The sequence below is a fragment of the Amia ocellicauda genome, chromosome 12, assembly GCF_036373705.1.
Source record: "Amia ocellicauda isolate fAmiCal2 chromosome 12, fAmiCal2.hap1, whole genome shotgun sequence".
In the NCBI taxonomy this organism is placed as follows: Eukaryota; Metazoa; Chordata; class Actinopteri; order Amiiformes; family Amiidae; genus Amia; species Amia ocellicauda.
The window spans coordinates 10,043,781-10,063,636 of NC_089861.1; the positions used below are offsets into that span (position 1 = coordinate 10,043,781).

At 38.1% G+C, this 19,856-nt stretch overlaps 1 protein-coding gene and 1 non-coding gene across 2 annotated transcripts in view; both read right to left on the reverse strand.

Annotated features, from left to right (window-relative positions):
- vax2 (ventral anterior homeobox 2) overlaps positions 1-3,383 on the reverse strand; it is a 41,476-nt gene extending 38,093 nt beyond the window's left edge. Inside the window, exon 1 of the mRNA XM_066718302.1 lies at positions 3,042-3,383. Coding sequence (XP_066574399.1) covers positions 3,042-3,294 — 253 coding nt within the window. The 5' untranslated portion in view covers positions 3,295-3,383. The remainder of the gene's footprint in view (positions 1-3,041) is intronic.
- Positions 3,384-18,753: 15,370 nt separating this feature from the next.
- Positions 18,754-18,918, reverse strand: LOC136765312 (U1 spliceosomal RNA). Its single transcript, XR_010821509.1, has one exon. It is a non-coding gene; the product is annotated as a U1 spliceosomal RNA (small nuclear RNA).
- Between the last annotated feature and the right edge of the window lie 938 nt (positions 18,919-19,856).

The window sequence follows — 19,856 nt, forward strand, 5'->3', positions numbered from 1 at the left end:
TGTGCTGAAGCAGCCTGGATCCTGCTATTATTATTATTATTATTATTATTATTATTATTATTATTATTATTATTATTATTATTTTAATGACTCCAATTCAGCCCATACTATATTTAAGTGACATTTTTTAGTACATTAATTTACATATCGAACGCATCTAAAATGATGTTATGCTTTACCACAGTAATGTTCATTTTGAAATGGTAAGTTATTGAACGTTGTAATTTATAACAGACCCTTTTCCAGTAAATGGTCATTTCTTCTGTGAAGCAACCATTTCGTTTTTAGATTTACATTAGCCCTTCATGGTTTTAGTAATTTCTTTACACAGTAAATTGATGTCTACATCAAAGATATAACTTTACACAAAAGGAACATTCGACTAATTTGTAGTAGGCCTATTTATAATAATTAGTATTATTTTAGTACTAGTAGTATTTATGATATTATGTGTATTATTATAACATCTTTCTTTCGCCCAGTATTAGAGTTCTCTGTGTGCCATTTTCCTTTGCTGTATAGGTTTCGATGTATATGGTGGAGTATATTAGCCTTCCAGAGGGTCGCACATTACACTGCCATGCGTATAAGCATTGGGAAGGGGCTCTGGTAATACAAATAACCGCGATGCTTTACCGGACTGTGATGCACAGTTGGCGGTGGGTGGAAGTTTTGAATCGCTAGGCCGAGTCGCGACGAGAAAACAGCCGCATAAGAGCACAGTCCTTCCTCCGTCCATTGCAAACATGACTGACAGAAAGTGCGTCTGTGCAAACGTATTCACAGGGCAGCTGCGTGCACTGTAAAGTCATTGTATAGCAATGAGCGACACCTCGTCCGTTCAACGGCTGCTTCCATATGAACCGGGCCGCAGCCAGACTTGCTGACCTCTCCGTGACCCCCAGTTTTCCCGACACCGGGACAGCCCAGCCTCTTGTCTCACTATCTCTCCTAAACACCCGGCTGTGTGCAATTCTTTCGTTGGCATTGCATTTCAATAAATACATCAAAATGCTTCATTGCATGCACACACTTCGAACCACCATGCACGGATATATAACTAAGCTACATACGCCACACATAGACAAGACATGCATCAATTATTTAACGCCATGTATATGCAAGTGGAAATCCCCCTATAGACTCCGAAAGGGCTTGTTTAGATAAGCCCATGGTCAAAAATAATATACAGGTGCACAAACACAGAAACATGCCGACACAGAAACGCATACACAACAACAACAATATATCAGGTAAGACAGGGTTCCTCACACACTTTTATAATACGGACAATAATCATAGCCTACTGTCGAGACACCTATGTGAATGCGCCAAATGGAGCTCTGAACCAGGAATAACTAATAATGTCATTATTTAAATATCTGAAGAACACACAAGTAAAATGCGAGATGTGAAACATGTATTAAATAAAGGCACGTCATTGCGTGGATAGAATAGTCAATGAACACATGGCAATGTTGCATAGGCAATGAAGTAAGTAAATCATGTTCAATTCAACGATAGTGGGATTGTATTGATACATGGATTAATATTTACAGTGTATTCAAATGTTCCCTTACTTCACTACAAATTTTATATTGTAGCCTACTTGTCTGAAATCCTTAAAATAATAATAATAATAATAATAATAATAATAATAATAATAATAATAATAAAACTATACTGTATCTATGTTTAACCGAAACATAAAGATGAAGGATTAATAATAAAAACTGATTCAAAATTACACTGGCATACACGATGGCAGTGTATAATAATGTCTGTTGCTTTTATAGACGTACCAGTAGGTTAGTGGAGGTGATTATTATTCTCATCACGATAATAATATAGGTTACTGTTTGAACACACCAATATGCTTTGGGGAGCAAATATAATATCATGTTTGCCAGTAAAACACTCCTATGAAATGATCTATTACTGTGGAGTGACCTTTCGTAGCTGCATTTGCAATCTTACACACACTTCATCTTCGACCTTTTGTTAAAGATGTTAAATATATCAGATGTACTGTTTCATTCGTTTTAACGAAGTCTAAGTGATTGTGTATGTGTGCGTATGTTAATTTACACTTCTTTTTGTGATATGGTGTAAATAAGCATTGTTTCGCCTGTAATTCACCCAGATTGTAAAACAATATCAACTATTTAGACTTGAATTCAGTAAAGATATAGTGATTTCTGTTTCCTTCGATATATTATTTTACAAAACAAGACCTGAATTGAATGGTACTACCCACTTGGCAAAAATAGAAAATATGAATTGGGGAAATACTATGACAGGTCTGTGGTTTGAAATTCGTGGGTGGCTTGTGTATCTTCCGCCCCGAGTTTTTTGCTTTTGTTTTTTTTAACAAATACTATTAATGACGATTTATTTATGCGACCAAATTGAAACGTGCTCTACATTTTATTCTGTCCATCTTTGGGGACAAGGGAGATACACAAGTTGCCCATACAGAATTGACACTGTATTGTTGTGTTATTTATTTACATTGTTTTAATTGTAATTTGACTTACCAAATACTTGTTTTGGCTGGCTCCAAATTGAGTCTTAAATAGATCAGCTGTTTTGCTAGTAAGGGGGTTCCAGTTTCAGTCCCTTGAGTTTATTGAATTTATTTTTGAAGATGTAGGTTTACTACACACCCCAGTGCTGAAGCTGCAAACCACGTGATTGATACATAATAGTAATAATAATAATAATAATAATAATAATAATAATAATAACGCGTTCATTTCCATTAATTACTTATTTTAATGGAAACTACTGTATTGCTTGGATTAGCGCTAATAAGTTCAAAAAGTTTCAATAAAACAGGAAGACGACAGTTTTATGAATTGTGGTACAGAAGAGTGTACAGTTTTGGGTACTCGAAGTGCACAGTGTTAAAATAGCAAAAGTGTAAAACAGTAAGTTAATTACACTTTACTATAAACTGATAATACATCAAATGCAGCTGGTTTCTAAGTATCCCGACCCGTGTGACGCTTTTCTGCAGTATCTGGTTTTGCTGCACTCACCCCTCACCAGGATCCGCCTGCAGTAGTCGGGGTCCACGGCGGAAAGTTTGTCGTGCCCGTCCTCGCTGGAGGAGGTCGGCGTGGAGGCGGAGGTCCCCGGGGTGTCTGTGCCTCCCTGCCCCGGCGAGCGGCTCTCCACCTCGGGGCGGCCCTTCTCGTCCCTGGCTCGGTCGGGGCACATCGCGGTGGATCCAGAGAGGCGGGTTCGCTCCTCGGCGACCCCATCGCCCATGCCCGTGGCTTGATCAAACATGGGCTTCAGCGCAGTCTCTGTGATATCGCCCCCCTGGCACCTCAGCTCCTGAGATCTCCCTCCTCCTCCTCTTCTTCTTCTTCTTCTTCTTCTTCTTCTTCTTCAGATGAAGACCAACCCCACGACCCCTTCCCCCCCACCCCCCCAGTCTCCGAGGACAGCCGCACGTCCAGTCCAGTCCCGCCTGGGCTGGGATTAAGTGTGCTGCTTTAACACCCAACACAGTGCGGGGAAATAAATAAATAAATACATAAATAAATAAATACAATAAATAGACATGGGCTGCCACAAGCGGGCCCCTACGGAGCGCCAGGGAGGGAGACTGGGCTCGGACTGTCCCACATCGCAAAATGGTTTTCGCCCAACAAGAAACCCGGCAAAAGACCCGCACCAAGACTAATGACTCCAGAAAACAAGTAGCAGGGGGCATTTTTAAATTGACTGTCAGCAGACACGTCAGATCCGGCCGTGGCTGCTGCCCGCTGATTGGCAAACCGAGGCGGCCGGGCTGTGCGGGGCGACGCACGCAAGCTGGCAGAGGGGCCGCCGCGACTGCAGGTGCGGGTCTGGGAGCGCGGGATCGCGGGCGGAGGGACCCCTAATGATGGGGGTGTGGGGCGAGCAGAGCAGAGCTGGCACCACCTTGGGCCTCCTTAAGGTGAGGGCTGTGTGTGTGTGTGGGGGGGGGGGTCTGATTTTCTCGTTTATATTGATTTATTTTCTTGAACAGCAGACTATGCATTGCATTAGACACAGGCCTGTGCTTATCTTTGAAAACACTGCTGGCTGCGCCGTTCATGTGCTGCAGGTTGCGTTGAATGCCGCATGCACGCAGACTGGATGCAGTGTCGTGTTCAGGGAAATACTAACCTTAAAACATAGTGCTTTCCCACTGATATTCATGGTGCAATTGTGTTAATAGAACTGCAGTTTCTGTCAGTGTACGTGTGTTATGCATGCTGCTCTGTATCAGTATATGATTTCATGCTATTTTCTGCTGTCTTCACGGATTATCCTAGTAGTTGAGCAAATACTGCATATTTATAGTTCCTGGGAGTTGAGAAAAGAAAAAAAGACCTGTCGACTAACATATGTGATCAGATGTGTGATAGATTCACAAACAATTGTGAAAACGCCCTTTTTTTATACGTCGATTTTAATTCACAAAAATGTTCCACTTTGAACAACAAATGGCGCACATCTGTAGACAAGACTATCAATTCTCATTTTTATAATATTTCTGTACATATTAAGTATGTGAACCTTGTGGCTAAATAAACAAAGGATTATCATTTAGTATGTTTTCCCTTGTGCAGTTGCTAATGACTTGGGAGAAGTTTTGTTTTGGGGGAAGTTTTTATAATTGTTAATAGAATAAAAGCTACAATAAAGAAATTGAGGCCTAGATCAAACCAGCTTTTTATGTTATAGCAGAGGTAAAGTTTCACTCTAAGAGCGGAACTGGGGAAAAGGAGGGAAATCTAAGCTGGTTATTTAGAATACGTTATTATAGTTTAGTATTCATTTGTTTTTGTTATATATATATATATATATATATATATATATATATATATATATATATATATATATAACGCTTCAAATGTTATATATGTGCTTCATATCGATATGCTTCATGTGATACGCTTTTATGAATATGCAGTTAGGTGTTACTTATATCTTGTGTTATGTAGACAACTGTTCACCTTGGAAGTTTTTGTGTGATTTTTATTTTAACATACACTGTCGTTTATATTGTCATTAAGTCCCTACTTTTACTTCCAACTATTTTAGAAGCAGTTAACCTATAGTTTATTCTAACGAAGATGTTCAATTATATTTTCCTGGAGAACTTTGTGGGGAATGAAAGTTTAACGTGGTTGATTAAACCCGTCCTGTATACAGTAATACAATATAAAGGGAATACATTTGACAGAATGGTCAGTTTGCAAACCAAGAGACTGCTTTAGAAATACAGAAATTGTATTTTATTGTGGAATGGTAATACTTCTTGTTTGACATGTATATTGTTTATCCCTCTCTCTATTTCAGATTTTTTTTTTTCCTTTTGGTGGTTTCATGATGTGTGGGAACGTTGCCATTTTTAACAATATCAAATTAAATATATGATTTCTAACGCGTGTTTTATGTATTGATTGATTCATTCATTCATATCTTGCATGGTTTAGGGTCTTTTTGGGGGCGCTAGACAAGTACTGAAGGTCCACAGTGCTGTGGGTTTAATTTCACTGCCCCTTGGTTCACACACCTCTATGTACTAGTGTTAGACTAGCCATACCAGACATACATATAACAGCAGCAGCCCCCCCACTACAGGTTTTCAAACTAGACTTCCGGTACTGGACTTTATTTTTGTTTAATGGAGGATTGTTCCCGATGTCCCGCCATTAAGTGGCCTAATTGTTTATTAGTGATTAGCGGATGGCGTCATAAACTGCATTTGATCCGGGTCATAACAGCTAGTTTTAACATGTTTGTGGTATGATCACATATTGCTGATTTTGGTAGACATAGGATATATATGCTTTCATCTCATGAAAACCAGTTAAACAGGATAAAAACACAAAATACAATCTCAAATTGTGCTGATGCCCCCCCCCCCCCCCACACACACACACCACAGCGATTCTATAGGAGTGTAAAGGGGGCCTCTACTGCCTAACATCTGCAATAATAAACCATTTATTATTATATTTTGAATATACACATAATTAACGTCTTAACACACGAACCAGGCGCAGTAGGAAATGCATGTGCAGAACTGGAAGATACTCCATCCCGGGCGGCCTATGGAAACATCATTATAAGACAATCACGACACTCACAGCCCGTAGCCAATCAGAAGCATGCATTTTATACCCAAAACATTAGCCTGGGTGTACGAGCTGCTGCAGAGGAAGCGGGGCTTAAATGTTCCCTATATTTAGTTACAACTTTAAATACAATTAATACATGCGTCTATAGTAACATTTTTGGGAAACGACCATGAGCAGCCAAATGACAAGAACAAAGAATAACCAACTGCTGTCGCTGTAAATCGGAAAATGACACACGGGCTACATAAGGTGAGCGAACTATTTTACTATTTTACTGTTTTCGACAGTTGACTACTATGGGGCAGTATTTTTAATACTATATTTTTTTACATTGTATTTGTTTCCTGAAAAAAAAAAATATATATATATATATATATATATATATATATATATATTACTGCATACTTTTTACATTGAGGGGTGGTTTTATGATTAACCTAGTTTAATCTGGACAGACGTTTTCAAGCTTTTTCAGACAATATATCGTACATAATATTAGATATACGCTTTGAATGCACATGCAATAATAACGAATACACCCTCCAAAGCGCCTGCATATCCATTTGGTCCCCTCGTCGGAAAAGCAGGTGTTTTCGGGGGCAGATTGTCTGGTAAGAGAAGTGTGAGTTATTTGTGTTATTTTAAAGTTGCATCCAGTCTTAGGACAAAGTATTCAAACCATTAGAGTGATTAAGGGCAGTATAGTCTGTGTTCATCATAATGGAAATTGTATATAAACTACACATATATAAATAAAAACAAGAAATTACAAAACGAGAAAACCTGCATCAGCCCAAAACAAGGTCCACTTACTTTAGAAAGACGCTGCTGTAGTTTGACGGGGATTTGTGTCAATCATTTCCCAGTTTTATCTGGAAAAATACATAGTTACACGTACATTTGAAGGGTTTCTTCTGTATAAGCAGCTCTAAACTAAGCAGTCAATTACACGCTGGTCAGATCATCTAAAAATAAAACATACAGCACATTACTGTTATTTGAGAATTTTATAACAATTGTATTCTTTTCTTGTTTGTTTGTACGTATCGGTACGTTCTGTGTCCTTCCTTTCTTTTCTTTCTATCTTCTGTTTCTCTTATGTATCAGGTCCTCTCTGCCACAGGATTCAAGACGTGTTCCCAGCTTTCACTCAGAGAAACCCCAATGGTCGTTAGGCTGCGGTGTGTTTTGTGTTGTTTGTAAACGGAAATATAAATGAGTGCATAAACGTTTCAAAAATGCATAATTTCTCCAAACGCCTGTGTCAAAAGCCCTCTCTTATTGCACCGAGAGCCAGCTAATGTGTCTCTCTTGTTGTTGCTTCCTCTTCAGTTTCGGGTTTGGACCCCTGACCCAGATTCTGCACCGTGATATACACAGCAAAGACCAGTATATATATATATATATATATATATATATATATATATATATATATATATAATTGACCAAAATAAAGATGAACTCCCACACTTTGAGAGGTGTCCTTTTTATGAATCATCAGATGCCGCGGATTCTGGGATGGCGCTGGACGGGCTGGTGCCGCGGATGGAGGGACCAGGCGCTATTAAACATAGTGGGACTGTGTGTCGTTTTATGTGTAGTTTGTGTCCTGTGTGTCTGTCCAGCCTGCGTCTCAGGTCCGGCTGTAGCGTCGTTTTTAAGGATAATTGTAACTTACAAGTACATGAATACAGAATAAAAGAGCAATTTGTGTTGCGAGACGTCGAGGGCAACAGCGAGATGGTCCTGTTCGTCCGATGGCAAAGCAATGGCCACCTTTGACCGTTTGCGTCCCCTTTGTCGCTGTATTTGTATGCGCTTACATTGAATGGACACACTGCGCACGGTTTGCACACTGCATTGCAGCCTTTACACCGCAGCTACTCCACCGGGACAACTCCGCCGTTCATGTTACAAATGCCAAAAAACCGGAAATATGTCAAATATACATTGTTTGCTCTTTTGGATGTCGATATCTGGAAGTAATGTTTGATGTGCCCCCACCCAGCCGCCCCGAGGACACTATAGCAGCCCCCGATTCCGGCAACAGAAAACACCACTGTCACAACGAATGTGTTACATTTAACACATCCTGTGTTTGTTCAAGGACAACACAGTTCATGTTCAAATTCATCAAACAAAACACACTAATGTGTCTTTCACACAACTATTAATTTGGTCAATGTTAACACAAAAGTGTGTTGCTCTTGAACAACCAAAGAATGTGTCACATTTAACACATTAGAGTGTAATTGAAGGGCAGCTTTTCTGTTTTTGGCTCTAACAGGTGGCTTACACAACACAGACTGGTGATAGGCATCAATTTTACATTGTCATGTTGTATTAACAACACTAACATATTTATATTATTATTTTTGTAGTTTTAATGCAAATTTAGGCTGCTTGGATGTCATTAAATAACAAACAGATGGCAACATGGTGTCATAAATGAGTTACAACATTGCTGTTATGGTTTACTTTCTTTTTGAAATGGCAAATGTTTACGTTTCCTGTATAACCTAAAACAGTTAATGTGCTGAAAATGAAAAACGTTTTACTGCTACTGTTTTATCAAATAGCCTATGCCTTGAGTGGAATTGTATTGCATCAGAGTGACAGCTCACTTAAGAAAGACTGATACTCTGGTTAAATACAGAATGAAGAAGTGCATCTTTGTTGCTGAGACTCTTTAGAGATCATCCCATATGAAATGTCACAGTCATTCAGTCATTCAGTCAGGCAGGACAACACAGATTATTCTTGTAAAAATACAGTCAGTGTGAAAAAGTCAGTGTCCTTGAGTTAAGGATACAACAATAATCATATCATTTTTAGACATTTCCCAGCATTTTTCACTATTCAGCGTTATGTTTTGGGTGACTAATTTAAAAAATGCACCAGTGTCAACTGTGAGATAAATTGTGAGATGTATTTGTTCCTTGGGCTGAATCTGTAGTGTTGAAATCCCAGTTCGAGTGTTAATACTGTGACCTGTGTCGAGTATACACTGTACTGGGGTAAAGCCAAACTTACCATACCCGCAATGCATTGGGGTAGTTTCCTGAATAAGTGTTGTTCTATGGTTTTATTGTTTCTCAGTAATGGTATACATGTTAATTATTGTAAATATGCCTGACCAGTTTGCGTGTTTGACTGGGTCCGGATATTTATTTATTTATTAAATTGTAAATATAAACTCTCTCAAATTCAAACTCAAAACAAGCTTTATTGGCGTGAGATGTTTACATGCCAAAGCAATTGGGTTCATTGAAATTAAATACAATAACATACAATAAAATAAACTTTACAAACATAAACTGAAATATCGGGTTATTTACATAGGACGTACATTTGACACGGTCCGTGTGCTGTGTCGGTGAGGAGGCAGGGCTGCGCCGCGGGCCGGGTGGCGGGTCTGGGAAGAGGCGACTCCGCCCGTGTGGATGTGTAGTGAGTCGGTCTCTGCCTCCCCGGACCCACACTGTCCGCACAGGCGTGTCTCTGGGGGTCCCGGGGGTCCCGGTGGTCCCGGTGGTCGCTCAGTCTGGCCCGGGGCAGAGCGCTCTCTCTCTCTCTCTCTCAGGACTGCTAGATTTTAATACACAGTATCAGTTATGCACATGCACATCCACAGTGTATAGAAGCACATGTTGTGGTAACACTGGTGAGAGCAGTGCAGTGTTAAATTAAATACATTACAAACACTCAGAACACTGAGAGCAGAACTTTCATCTCTGAGGCAGAGAAAAAATGCCAACTCTGTTGAAAGTGTTAATTTTACTCTGGGGAGTGTGGATTATATAAACACTTTTTAGAGTTAAAATGAACACTTGGAGTGAATTCAACACTGGTGAATTTACCGTGTATGAATACTTATAACCCACTCGATGCCGACAAAACACTGAAGTCCAATAATTTGCAAATCTATCAGTTATCCGTTATGACATTTTTGATACTAGAAATAATGTGGTTTATAATAAAAGTAAAAATGATTATTTTCAGGAATAAAACTTTTGGAAATATATACATAATATTCTTATGAAGGTAGAAAGAGCTTTGATTTGTATTTTAAACTTCTTCTTTTTTTTAACCATTTTAAAATCCTTATTCGTCATTAACCCATGTGCTAAAAAGACACACTATTGTGTTGTTCTTGGGTGGATTTTAACACAAAACTGTGTTGTCCTCGAACAAACTAACTCTAAACTAACACTAACGAGTGTAATTCATTCCTACTGTGTATTTTGCAAGTATTTTTTTGTTTGTTTGTTTTAGTTGTTGAGCTGTTTTTAGTGTCAGCAACCATTTATGGCATTAGTATATTACAATGACGTAGTAGTCGAGTAATCAGTTTGAAACGGGACTATGTAATGATAACGACAACTTCAAATATGTTTTCTGGCCAATGAAATCACACCGCGGCGTGTACAACGCAAGAGGAATTTCTAGAAATGGAAGGTTCTTCGGCGTTCCATTTAGAACCTTTGGGCTCTTTGTGAGTTTATTTCCATTAAGAGTTCGTTTTAAGAACCGGGAGATCCGTTATAAACACAAGGGACCATGTAGGAACCCTTTTTCATCATGATCTAGGTTGATACAGCAGGAAATATAAATCATATACCAAAGTGGATACATCATATATATAGCAATTTGTTGCATAAACTTTGTTATATGATTTATATTTTATAATAATTATAATACATTTTGGTACATATTTTCTGCTATATGATATTTACACTTTGGTACACAATACATTTAATAATATACATAATAGAGACTCAAAAGCCTCGATGACCAAATCTAATGCATCTGTAACACAAGATCTACAGATGTTTCTATTCCCCTAAAACTGAGCGCAGTTGTCCAAGATGCCGAAGATGGACCCAACTCCGACTGTGTGCCGGTTATCTTCTCCCATTTTCTCATCGTTATCATAAGTCGAAGTGATACTCAAGTTTAGGTAATGTGTTAGCAGATGTGTTTACTGGTAAACATTGACCCTGAAATCGACAGTCAAAGCTACTTGTCCAAATGAACACATGGATGGCATTGGCCAGGCGTTCAAAAGGAGACAGTTAAGCAATATCAATTTCCAACCTCAGCAAAACCAACACATTCATCTGATATGTGGCTTTTTTGGGGAAAACGCAGTGCAGTGTGACTGATGGAGCCGGACTTGAAGAGAGTGACACTCCTGCAGAACTGCATGGGTATTATGTGATGCCAACGTCCGCAGATCCTGTGCGCTGACGCCCAAGATCTCTCACACAACAAACCGAATGAATCTCACTGTGTAATCTTTACATGTGAGCAGCATTTTACTTGTTTTAGCTCCGATGTACTAGGACATGTGCTCATCGCATTGTATTTTGCACTCATTGTATTTATTGTACCGTGTATTGCTTTGAAAAATGTGACAAGTATAAGTCGCATTGGGTAAGGGCGTCTTCTAATAAATAAGTACATTATTATGAACATGTATCTGTGTAGCTATTTGTGTGTATATATATATTTTTCTTCCATTTATTCTTTGTTTATTAATTAATTTCCAATTTAAACTAGTTAATTAGTTCAAGAAAATGTAGCCAACATAAACTTAGTACTGTCCCTTATTGCACTGCTGGGGAAAGGCTTACACAATCAACAGGAATCAATGACAACATTTTGAAATAGGTGTTTTTCACCAGGTTTCTGGTGCTGTCACAGATAAATACTATAGGCAGATATTCTGTTTGGAAACTGGAAATTCTTCCCTTCATTGATATTTATGGATCGATGTTTTTATCCTGCAAATAGCATTCAACCTGTTACTCCCTGGCAATTGGATTTAATTATTAGATGACACAAGGGAAGATCAATATATATATATATATATATATATAGCATATATATATATACCAGCAACCCCTCCAGCGTTGACTTCCCGGACTTCTTGCTCCCTCTTAACTGTTTGGGGGCCTGAAAGCCAAGCCGACCAACATGCACTGAACATTCAAAGCTCAACTTTTCTTCTCCCGGTATTTAAATCAGATGCTGCTAACGTTGAAGGTTAAAATAACGATATTTCACACGTAATTATTTCCCGCTTGGATCGGTTTTGAAATGTATATCGGTTGGACTTTTGTACACCTTCATCGCACAAATATATAATTGACTGGAAAAGCTTCTTCAGCCTTTTGATTGAATGAAAAAATGTATCCCACTTCATCTAAATCAAAAATCAAAACTGCCTGCTCGTAAATTGAAAATTAAAATGTCAAATCTCGTTTAAGTTTGTGAAAGGCTACTTTCTACTACAAATTCATACATACATACAGATACATACATAATGTATGGAAGTTACCGCTTTCATCCCATTACCCTGCGACACAATATGCATAGCTATGCTTCAGGGATATCATTTTCACTGGTGTACCTAAATCAAGTTGAATATATAAACTAGGTTTTATTTTCTAGGGAAATTAAACAATTAAAGAGTATTCTGTGCTGACGCTGTGTTTTTAAAGGATTTCGAAAATGCATTTTTGTCCTTTGGAAACGTAGGTAGGCTATAGAAGTAGTCGTGGTATTAAAGACATGGTTTTGTTCCGAGAAACATTTGTATGATAACATCTGTACATGCGCTGTTTTCCAATGTATTATATGGCTGAATAAAATAACCCAATTCACCGGGCTGTATATATATATGTGGTGAATATAGTGGTGCCCTCGTATCTCCAAACTTAAATGATTGTCTTTCAGTGATACCTGTGCAATCAAAAGAGAATATCGGTGATTAGTCTTAACATTACTGTTAACTTCTACTCTTTCAAATTGAAGAATTGGTTTCCATATAATATAGAGGTCAGTCCAGGGTTTTACACCACTGACAGATACTGGCACTACGAATAATACACGGGCAAAGCAATACAATTAATGACAAGTTACCCACGGATACACAGCATATTTAAATATGATTTGAAAACTATAATGTGTTATATTAAATCAAGGAGTTGACGCCAATTCGTTCATACCGACACCTTTTCGAAACTGAATGAATTACAAAATTGAAGTTAAAATAGTCAGTTTGATCTAATGGTGCTGTGGGTTATTAAATCAAAATGTCATGTCGCCTTACCTGTACGATTATTATTTTTCACAAACAGTGTTGCCATTTTTAATTGGTGTAAACCCCTTTTATGACAAGGGGCTCATTTCTTTAAATCAAAGTACACAGTTGGGGAGCATTTTCTCTTCAAATGTCGTTAAAAACAGCCAAATCAGAAGAAAAGGTGAACGGATACGAATTAGGGATACAAATTAGCATAATCAAGTGCAATTGGGTGTCGCCATAGATTACTGATTATGGGGATATTCACAGAACTGTAAAAAATAATTATTAATATTTCACCCGATGTTTAGATTAATTGTTTTCTTGTGTCTTGTGTGAATTATTTTCGTTTTAAACTGTTAATACTTTAAAGTATTATTTTATTTTTCCAGCCGTATTTGTTGTACTGTTTTATAAAATATAATTGATATTGGTAATCTACCAAGTTACAATACCAGCCAACTGATTTTCTCTTTCTTAAACCTAAACTGTTCTTAAGCGTAATTTACTAAAGGTATTAAGTTTTATAAATATTGCTATAAATGCGGTCTTGGCAAATGCTAGTCAAATTAATGAATTAACTGACTCAATATTTATGACTTGTAAAAATAAAGGCAAAAACAAACCAGACAGACTGAAATTACGCACGAAAGCGTAATTGAGGAAACGGATATACCCTCGATTTAATGCATCTATTTGATACATAACTATAATTTATTGTGGTTAATTATTATTGGTTAACAGTATGTCACACATATGTTGGTTGTCTATTGTCAAGCTCCTCCCGATGTGCATAGACACATTTGTTCACGTCTTTAATTGCCCTAAAGGTGTCTTAATATTTCGGGTTTAATTGGTCTTACTGCAGAACAGTTGACATTTGCTCTTAAAACAGACTGATAAAAGACACCAACAGTTTGTGATGATTCGAACATATATAATATCCATATCAGAAAATTGACGATTCTTTTTGTATTTTCTTGTTGGTATGGTATCATTTAGTTGTACCTTTCAATCCTTTTCCTCCATGAACCCATGTCTTTTTAATATCAAATATCAAAACGTCACCCTTGATTTGTCCAAAATAAAGGCATTGATTTGACTAAACATTGTAAATAGTTAAACGTTGCAAGCGGTGGAGTGATTTCACCAAACTCTAGTTAAAACTTTATGGAACAAAATCGAAAGTGTTACGTTGGCAGAAGCTGGTACTTGTATAATTGCTGTTTTAGTGCACGGTTTTCTGACAGGTGTCTCAGAGCTCCGAATAATTAAGGTACATTTATTGACAGATTACATACCCAGACATCACCCTGTCTTAAGACGTCTTAAGGCGCATAGCTCTTCTATGAACTGTCTCTTAAAGACCTGTCTACAGGCGTCTTAAGATTTCTTAGAATAGTCAATTACATTAACACTGCTCAAGACATTACTGATATATGTCTCAGGACGTCTTAAGACATAGTGTGATGCCTGGGTATGTACACATTACAATATTTTTCAACTTTTGAATAAGGATAGCCTTAAATACTGTTTCGGAAGTTTGCTGCATCATCTGTGCAATGTATTTTCAGAGGTTATTATTATTATTATTATTAAGAATAATATAATGGGAGTACGTAATTATATATTGAAGTATGCAGTTCCTTTTTTCACTATAGGGTCAAAAAGCAGCATTATTTCTATTGTCTACAGAAGACAAAGCGTAAATAGGGAGCACAGCAGTCTTGAACTTTATGGAAAAATGGTTCAATAACGTATACTCAATATGCCCTAACAAATACAACAGCAATTCCCTCACATCAGCTCATAATATTGTGCAAGGTTTTTTTTTTAAACTCTAAACTTTTTTCATCTTCAATAATCAGCAAGTTTTTTTGATTTTTGAATACCTAAAGTAGTCTCCAATATATATGTATTGTCTTTGTCCCTGAAGGCTGCTGCACAAACGGTCTGGGTGATTGGAACAAACTAGTTAACTCGCTCTGGAAACAGATTCACTGCCGTCCTTCTACATGCTTCTCTATGGGTGCTTTGGCTAAACAAGCGTCCAGCAGCCATTTGGTTTTGGAAACCTTTTCTACTTCTGTAGTTCATCACAAAGCTGTAACACAGCCAATCCAAAACAAACTCCAAGACAGCAGCACCCATCTTTCAACAGGCCCGTTCTCTCACCGTCACAGCACCCTGGACAACACCTCCACAAAACATGAATGGATCCATCCACAAAAATGTTATTTTATCTTTTAAAATATTCAAAAACAACACAATGCACTTGATGTAGCATACAGGAAACCCCTCATCAAGTTCTTCCATTGAGCCAGGACTTAAAGCTGCACTCTTCCCAGGCACACAGCCAAAGACCAATTAAAACATTACAAAGTTTAATTGTGCACCAGTAAGGTTAACACCAGTAACTATATAATATCATAAATCACCGGCGGATAAAGATAAATAAGATATCAAATGTGTAAGCAGTCAAATATTGGATAAAACAAAGCAGTGCAAAACTAAATCCAAAATTTTAAAAGGCCTACATATCAAGTAATGAACCATCATTAAGCGCCCGGTACTTTACACTCTTGGATTAAGTGAATAACTGAATGAGAGCAGGTGAGGTCAGGCGTGTTCAGTGCACCTCCTGCTCCCTCTTCACAATGTGTTTGCCAGTTTTACTTTCATGAAGATATTCACCCCTAATTCTGTCTACAACTTCAAACTGATTATTTTGAATGCAGATGATTTAAGGTGAAAAAGCAGTAACGGCTCATGAAAGTATGAAGATTATATATGAAGTATGGAGAGTGTGTATGTAGTATGCAGAGTACATGTGAGCATCTCTCCATGCTGCCAGCAGGACAGTTCTCCAGAGCGCCACCTACCAGACTCGCACTTCAAATCTCCGAAAGCTGCAGCCCGACCCCAAGGGAATGCAAACCTTGATTACCCTGCCATTACATTTCCTCTTTGGATTTTATATTCTTCACATCAAAAGCCTTGAAGAACTGGAAAATGCAGGATCTGGGGGAGCTTAGACTCCCACGATGGGACCGCAGCTCCGGGAAGGGTACTCCCCCTGCTGGAGCCTGAGCCCAAGTGTTTTTATCTTTTTATTGATATGGTTGTTTTTAAGGAAATTAATTGTTTTAAAAGGCACTTGTTTTACAGGCGATTTGAATGTTTGATGGTTTTGGTTATTACTTGTCTAATGCATTGACTTATTCTTTTAAATGAATGAGATTGTTTTGATTGTTTTTTTTTTAATGTATCTGATGCATTCTGTTAATTTCCAATGCATTTGTTAAATTTTGTTGGTTTGGCAGTTATTCATGAATTTAATTGCTTTGATTGCTTTAATGCACTTGTTTATTAAGTTTATTTGGTATTTTGGTTAAAACACTAGGATTTTAAGTTTTACATTTTATGATTGGATTTTTAATCATAAGTATTACAATTTGGAATGTTTTCATTTTGATACTTAACATAATAAACAGTATTTTACTTCACATCAACATTTAACAAACTATTACTTTATTGAACCTTTCGCCTTTTGCATGATCTGTTAAAACCTCTCCATTCTATACAGTTCCAGAAGGGGGCAACATTAGAACAGCATCTTTACAACACTGCGGCTGTGTTACATCCTTGCACGGACAGGTTTATCTTCGATTACACTTCGGGGTTGCATGGTTTACGCAGTATACGTATAGTAGAGGTATAAAATCTGAAAAGATCTAAGTGCTGAATATATCCTGGCACAAATAATAACTATAGCTTGTAGAAAAACAGAAGTGTGCGTGTCTGTGGACAGCGCCCTCTGGTGGTGAACTCTCACTCATCCTCGGCAGGGACTGAAATAACCCAGGACTGCTCTCACAGACCCACGTTAGCACCAGTCTTGACTGCCCAATGCTATTTTAGGGAGAGTAATCCTAGACTAGAGCTATTCGAGGTCAGTGAAACCAGCCAATCTATGTCATCAGTAAACCTCGGACAATCTTGCAGGTGTTCCCGTTTCCTTGGAAGATATCCTTTTGAAGAACAAACCAAATGAAGACAAGCCTGTGACAGTCTGGCAATCGCGACAGGATCCTTTAACAACCCAAACTGACAAAGCTCAGCCATAGGGATCATCATGCCATTAAACCTCAAAAACAAAAACGGGTAAAACAGCCCCCAACCAACCTCCTCACCCCCTTTCTATAATAGTGGTGAAGGAGGTTTGTACGCTTTTCTTTTGATCAGGGCTGGATATATTAGAATTAGATCTCTTTACACGGGTCACACCACTCTCTCATGCATGTATGCTTCATTATTCTGAAAGGGTTGAAGTATAAGACAAAGAACCGAGAACTGAGCTCATACACTGAACCGATACAGGCCTACTACACTGTCCGAGTCTCACAATCGAATACATGAAGTCCTTGTGCTGCAATGACATGTATAACTTTGGATGAACACACGACACAAGGAAACTAGTATATGAGCTATTATAACCTTATCGTCTTAAATAAAGTAAGTGTATAAATGTTAAGTTAGGTTAAATGTTAAAATGATGGAAGACAAACCTGGGAGAAAAGATACATGTTGCTGCTTGAAAATATCCGTGGCCTCACTGAGGCGACCGGCTACACAAGCTCATGCAATACATTTAGGCTAATTAGAAATAAAGCGCGTCTCCTTAATTCTTTGGTCTTAGACATACATTTAAGCCGGAAATAAATAGGCCTGTTGCGCACACACAAAATAATCAGTTTGGTCTTTATTTAAGTCATTGTTTAATCTGCTGCTATAGGAACTGACACGGCAGCACAGATGCCAGTTAAATTAGCATTTTTAATGAAAGTGCAATTCATCTAGAGAGGATCTTTGAGGACAGACAAATAAATAATTCAGAAAACACACAGAATGACAAAGCTCTAAAAAAGTGTTTCAATAATTAACTACATACACAAGATACAAAGTAAATGGAAGTTTGACTAATAATAGCTGCAACTAAACTGACACTGACACTAATAAAAACTTACATCTAGGTGAACTATTAACATACAATACAATTAGAAAACACATGATTTAGATCGGTTAGAATTACAAATATATTAACAACCAACTACTCTTAATAATTACTTTTCCTTCCCCCTTTAACTCTAATTGTCAAATTAACTGTGCATTGTACAGTCTGAACATTACTGCCCTTGCTCTAAATTCTTGCCTTTTTTATTGCTTCCCCACACTGTTTGGATGGAGAAAGTGAGGAGTCCACATAGACTCCTAGGTCTTTCTCATGCGATACTTCATCTAGTTCTGTTCCTCCCATAGTGTAATTATAGTGGACATTTGTGTTACATGCATGTAATACCTTGCACTTGTCCACATTGAATTTCATCTGCCAGGTGTCGCCCACAACTGAATATTATCTAAGTCCCTTTGAATATTTTAGTATCATCTGCAAATCTATTGCAAGTCTTCTGTAAACCAAACTCCACCCCCAGGACGTCTGCTTTGATTCAGTCACTCCATTTTCACCCAGGATGTCAGGGGAGAGCGAACGCAGTCCCCCCCACTACCAGAAATGACACAGTCGAGATTCCCACACATAGGGAGTTCGCAGGGGTCAGCGCAGCCACAGTGCAATGGCCGAGCCTCGCCCTGGGTGAACAACCTGCAAGGGTCATGGCGTCTCCCCTGCCAGGTAAGTATGTGTTGTACATGACCACTGTGTTTTAAAGCAACGGGGAGAACATTATGTACGTATAAGTTAAATTATATTGTACACATGTGTAACGGACACATGTGATGAAATAACTGGAATCATAGATTTCACATCAGCCAGAGATATTTTAGTTTTCCCATGATGCTTTAACATTTGCATACTGGCCAATCATTGGTCCACATACAACAATCTGCGCCGCTCCACAAATGGGATCAGTGGGATTGCGCAGATCTGCAGAATCCCACTGATACCATTGGTGGAGCAGCGCAGACCCACGCAGAACTGCAGCCAGCTGCGCCACATGAACGCAACAAGTGTCTGCAAATGTGGCCAGCAGTCAATCTGCAATGTCTGGAAAAATAAGTTTATACATATACTTTTCTAAACTTCACAACCTGCAGTTTTGCGAATATTCTCCCTGCCATCTGTTTTATCATGACGTTGTCCAAATGAAAGCCTGTAACAAAGGGGTGATCACTGTAATTATGCATGGCTGCATGATTCCTCATGCCCGATTCAGGGATTTCACACATTGCATCATCACTTATATTGAAATAACGTGTTTAACAGAATCATTTTAGTGTGTTATTCAGAACAGAATTAGAAAATGGCCCGCTTAAACAAAATGTCAAGTAAATTAAACCTTTTAAGTTCAATCAGACAAATGGGCTTTCTACAAGGTTGGATCAAGTGGGTTAAATGCACACGTATGATGTCTACATGTGTGTATTCAAAATGATCAATTTTTGTGTTCCACCAGTGAGATCAAACATGTATATTAAATAATTTGATAAATGAAACTAAGGAGGCAGCTGGGAAACATGAAGCACAGAGCTTTATACCACTCTACTGCATGGTCCGAGTTTATGAAATTAGAATCTGTGCAAGAAGTGATTGATTTATTCAACTGAGGAATAATACAATT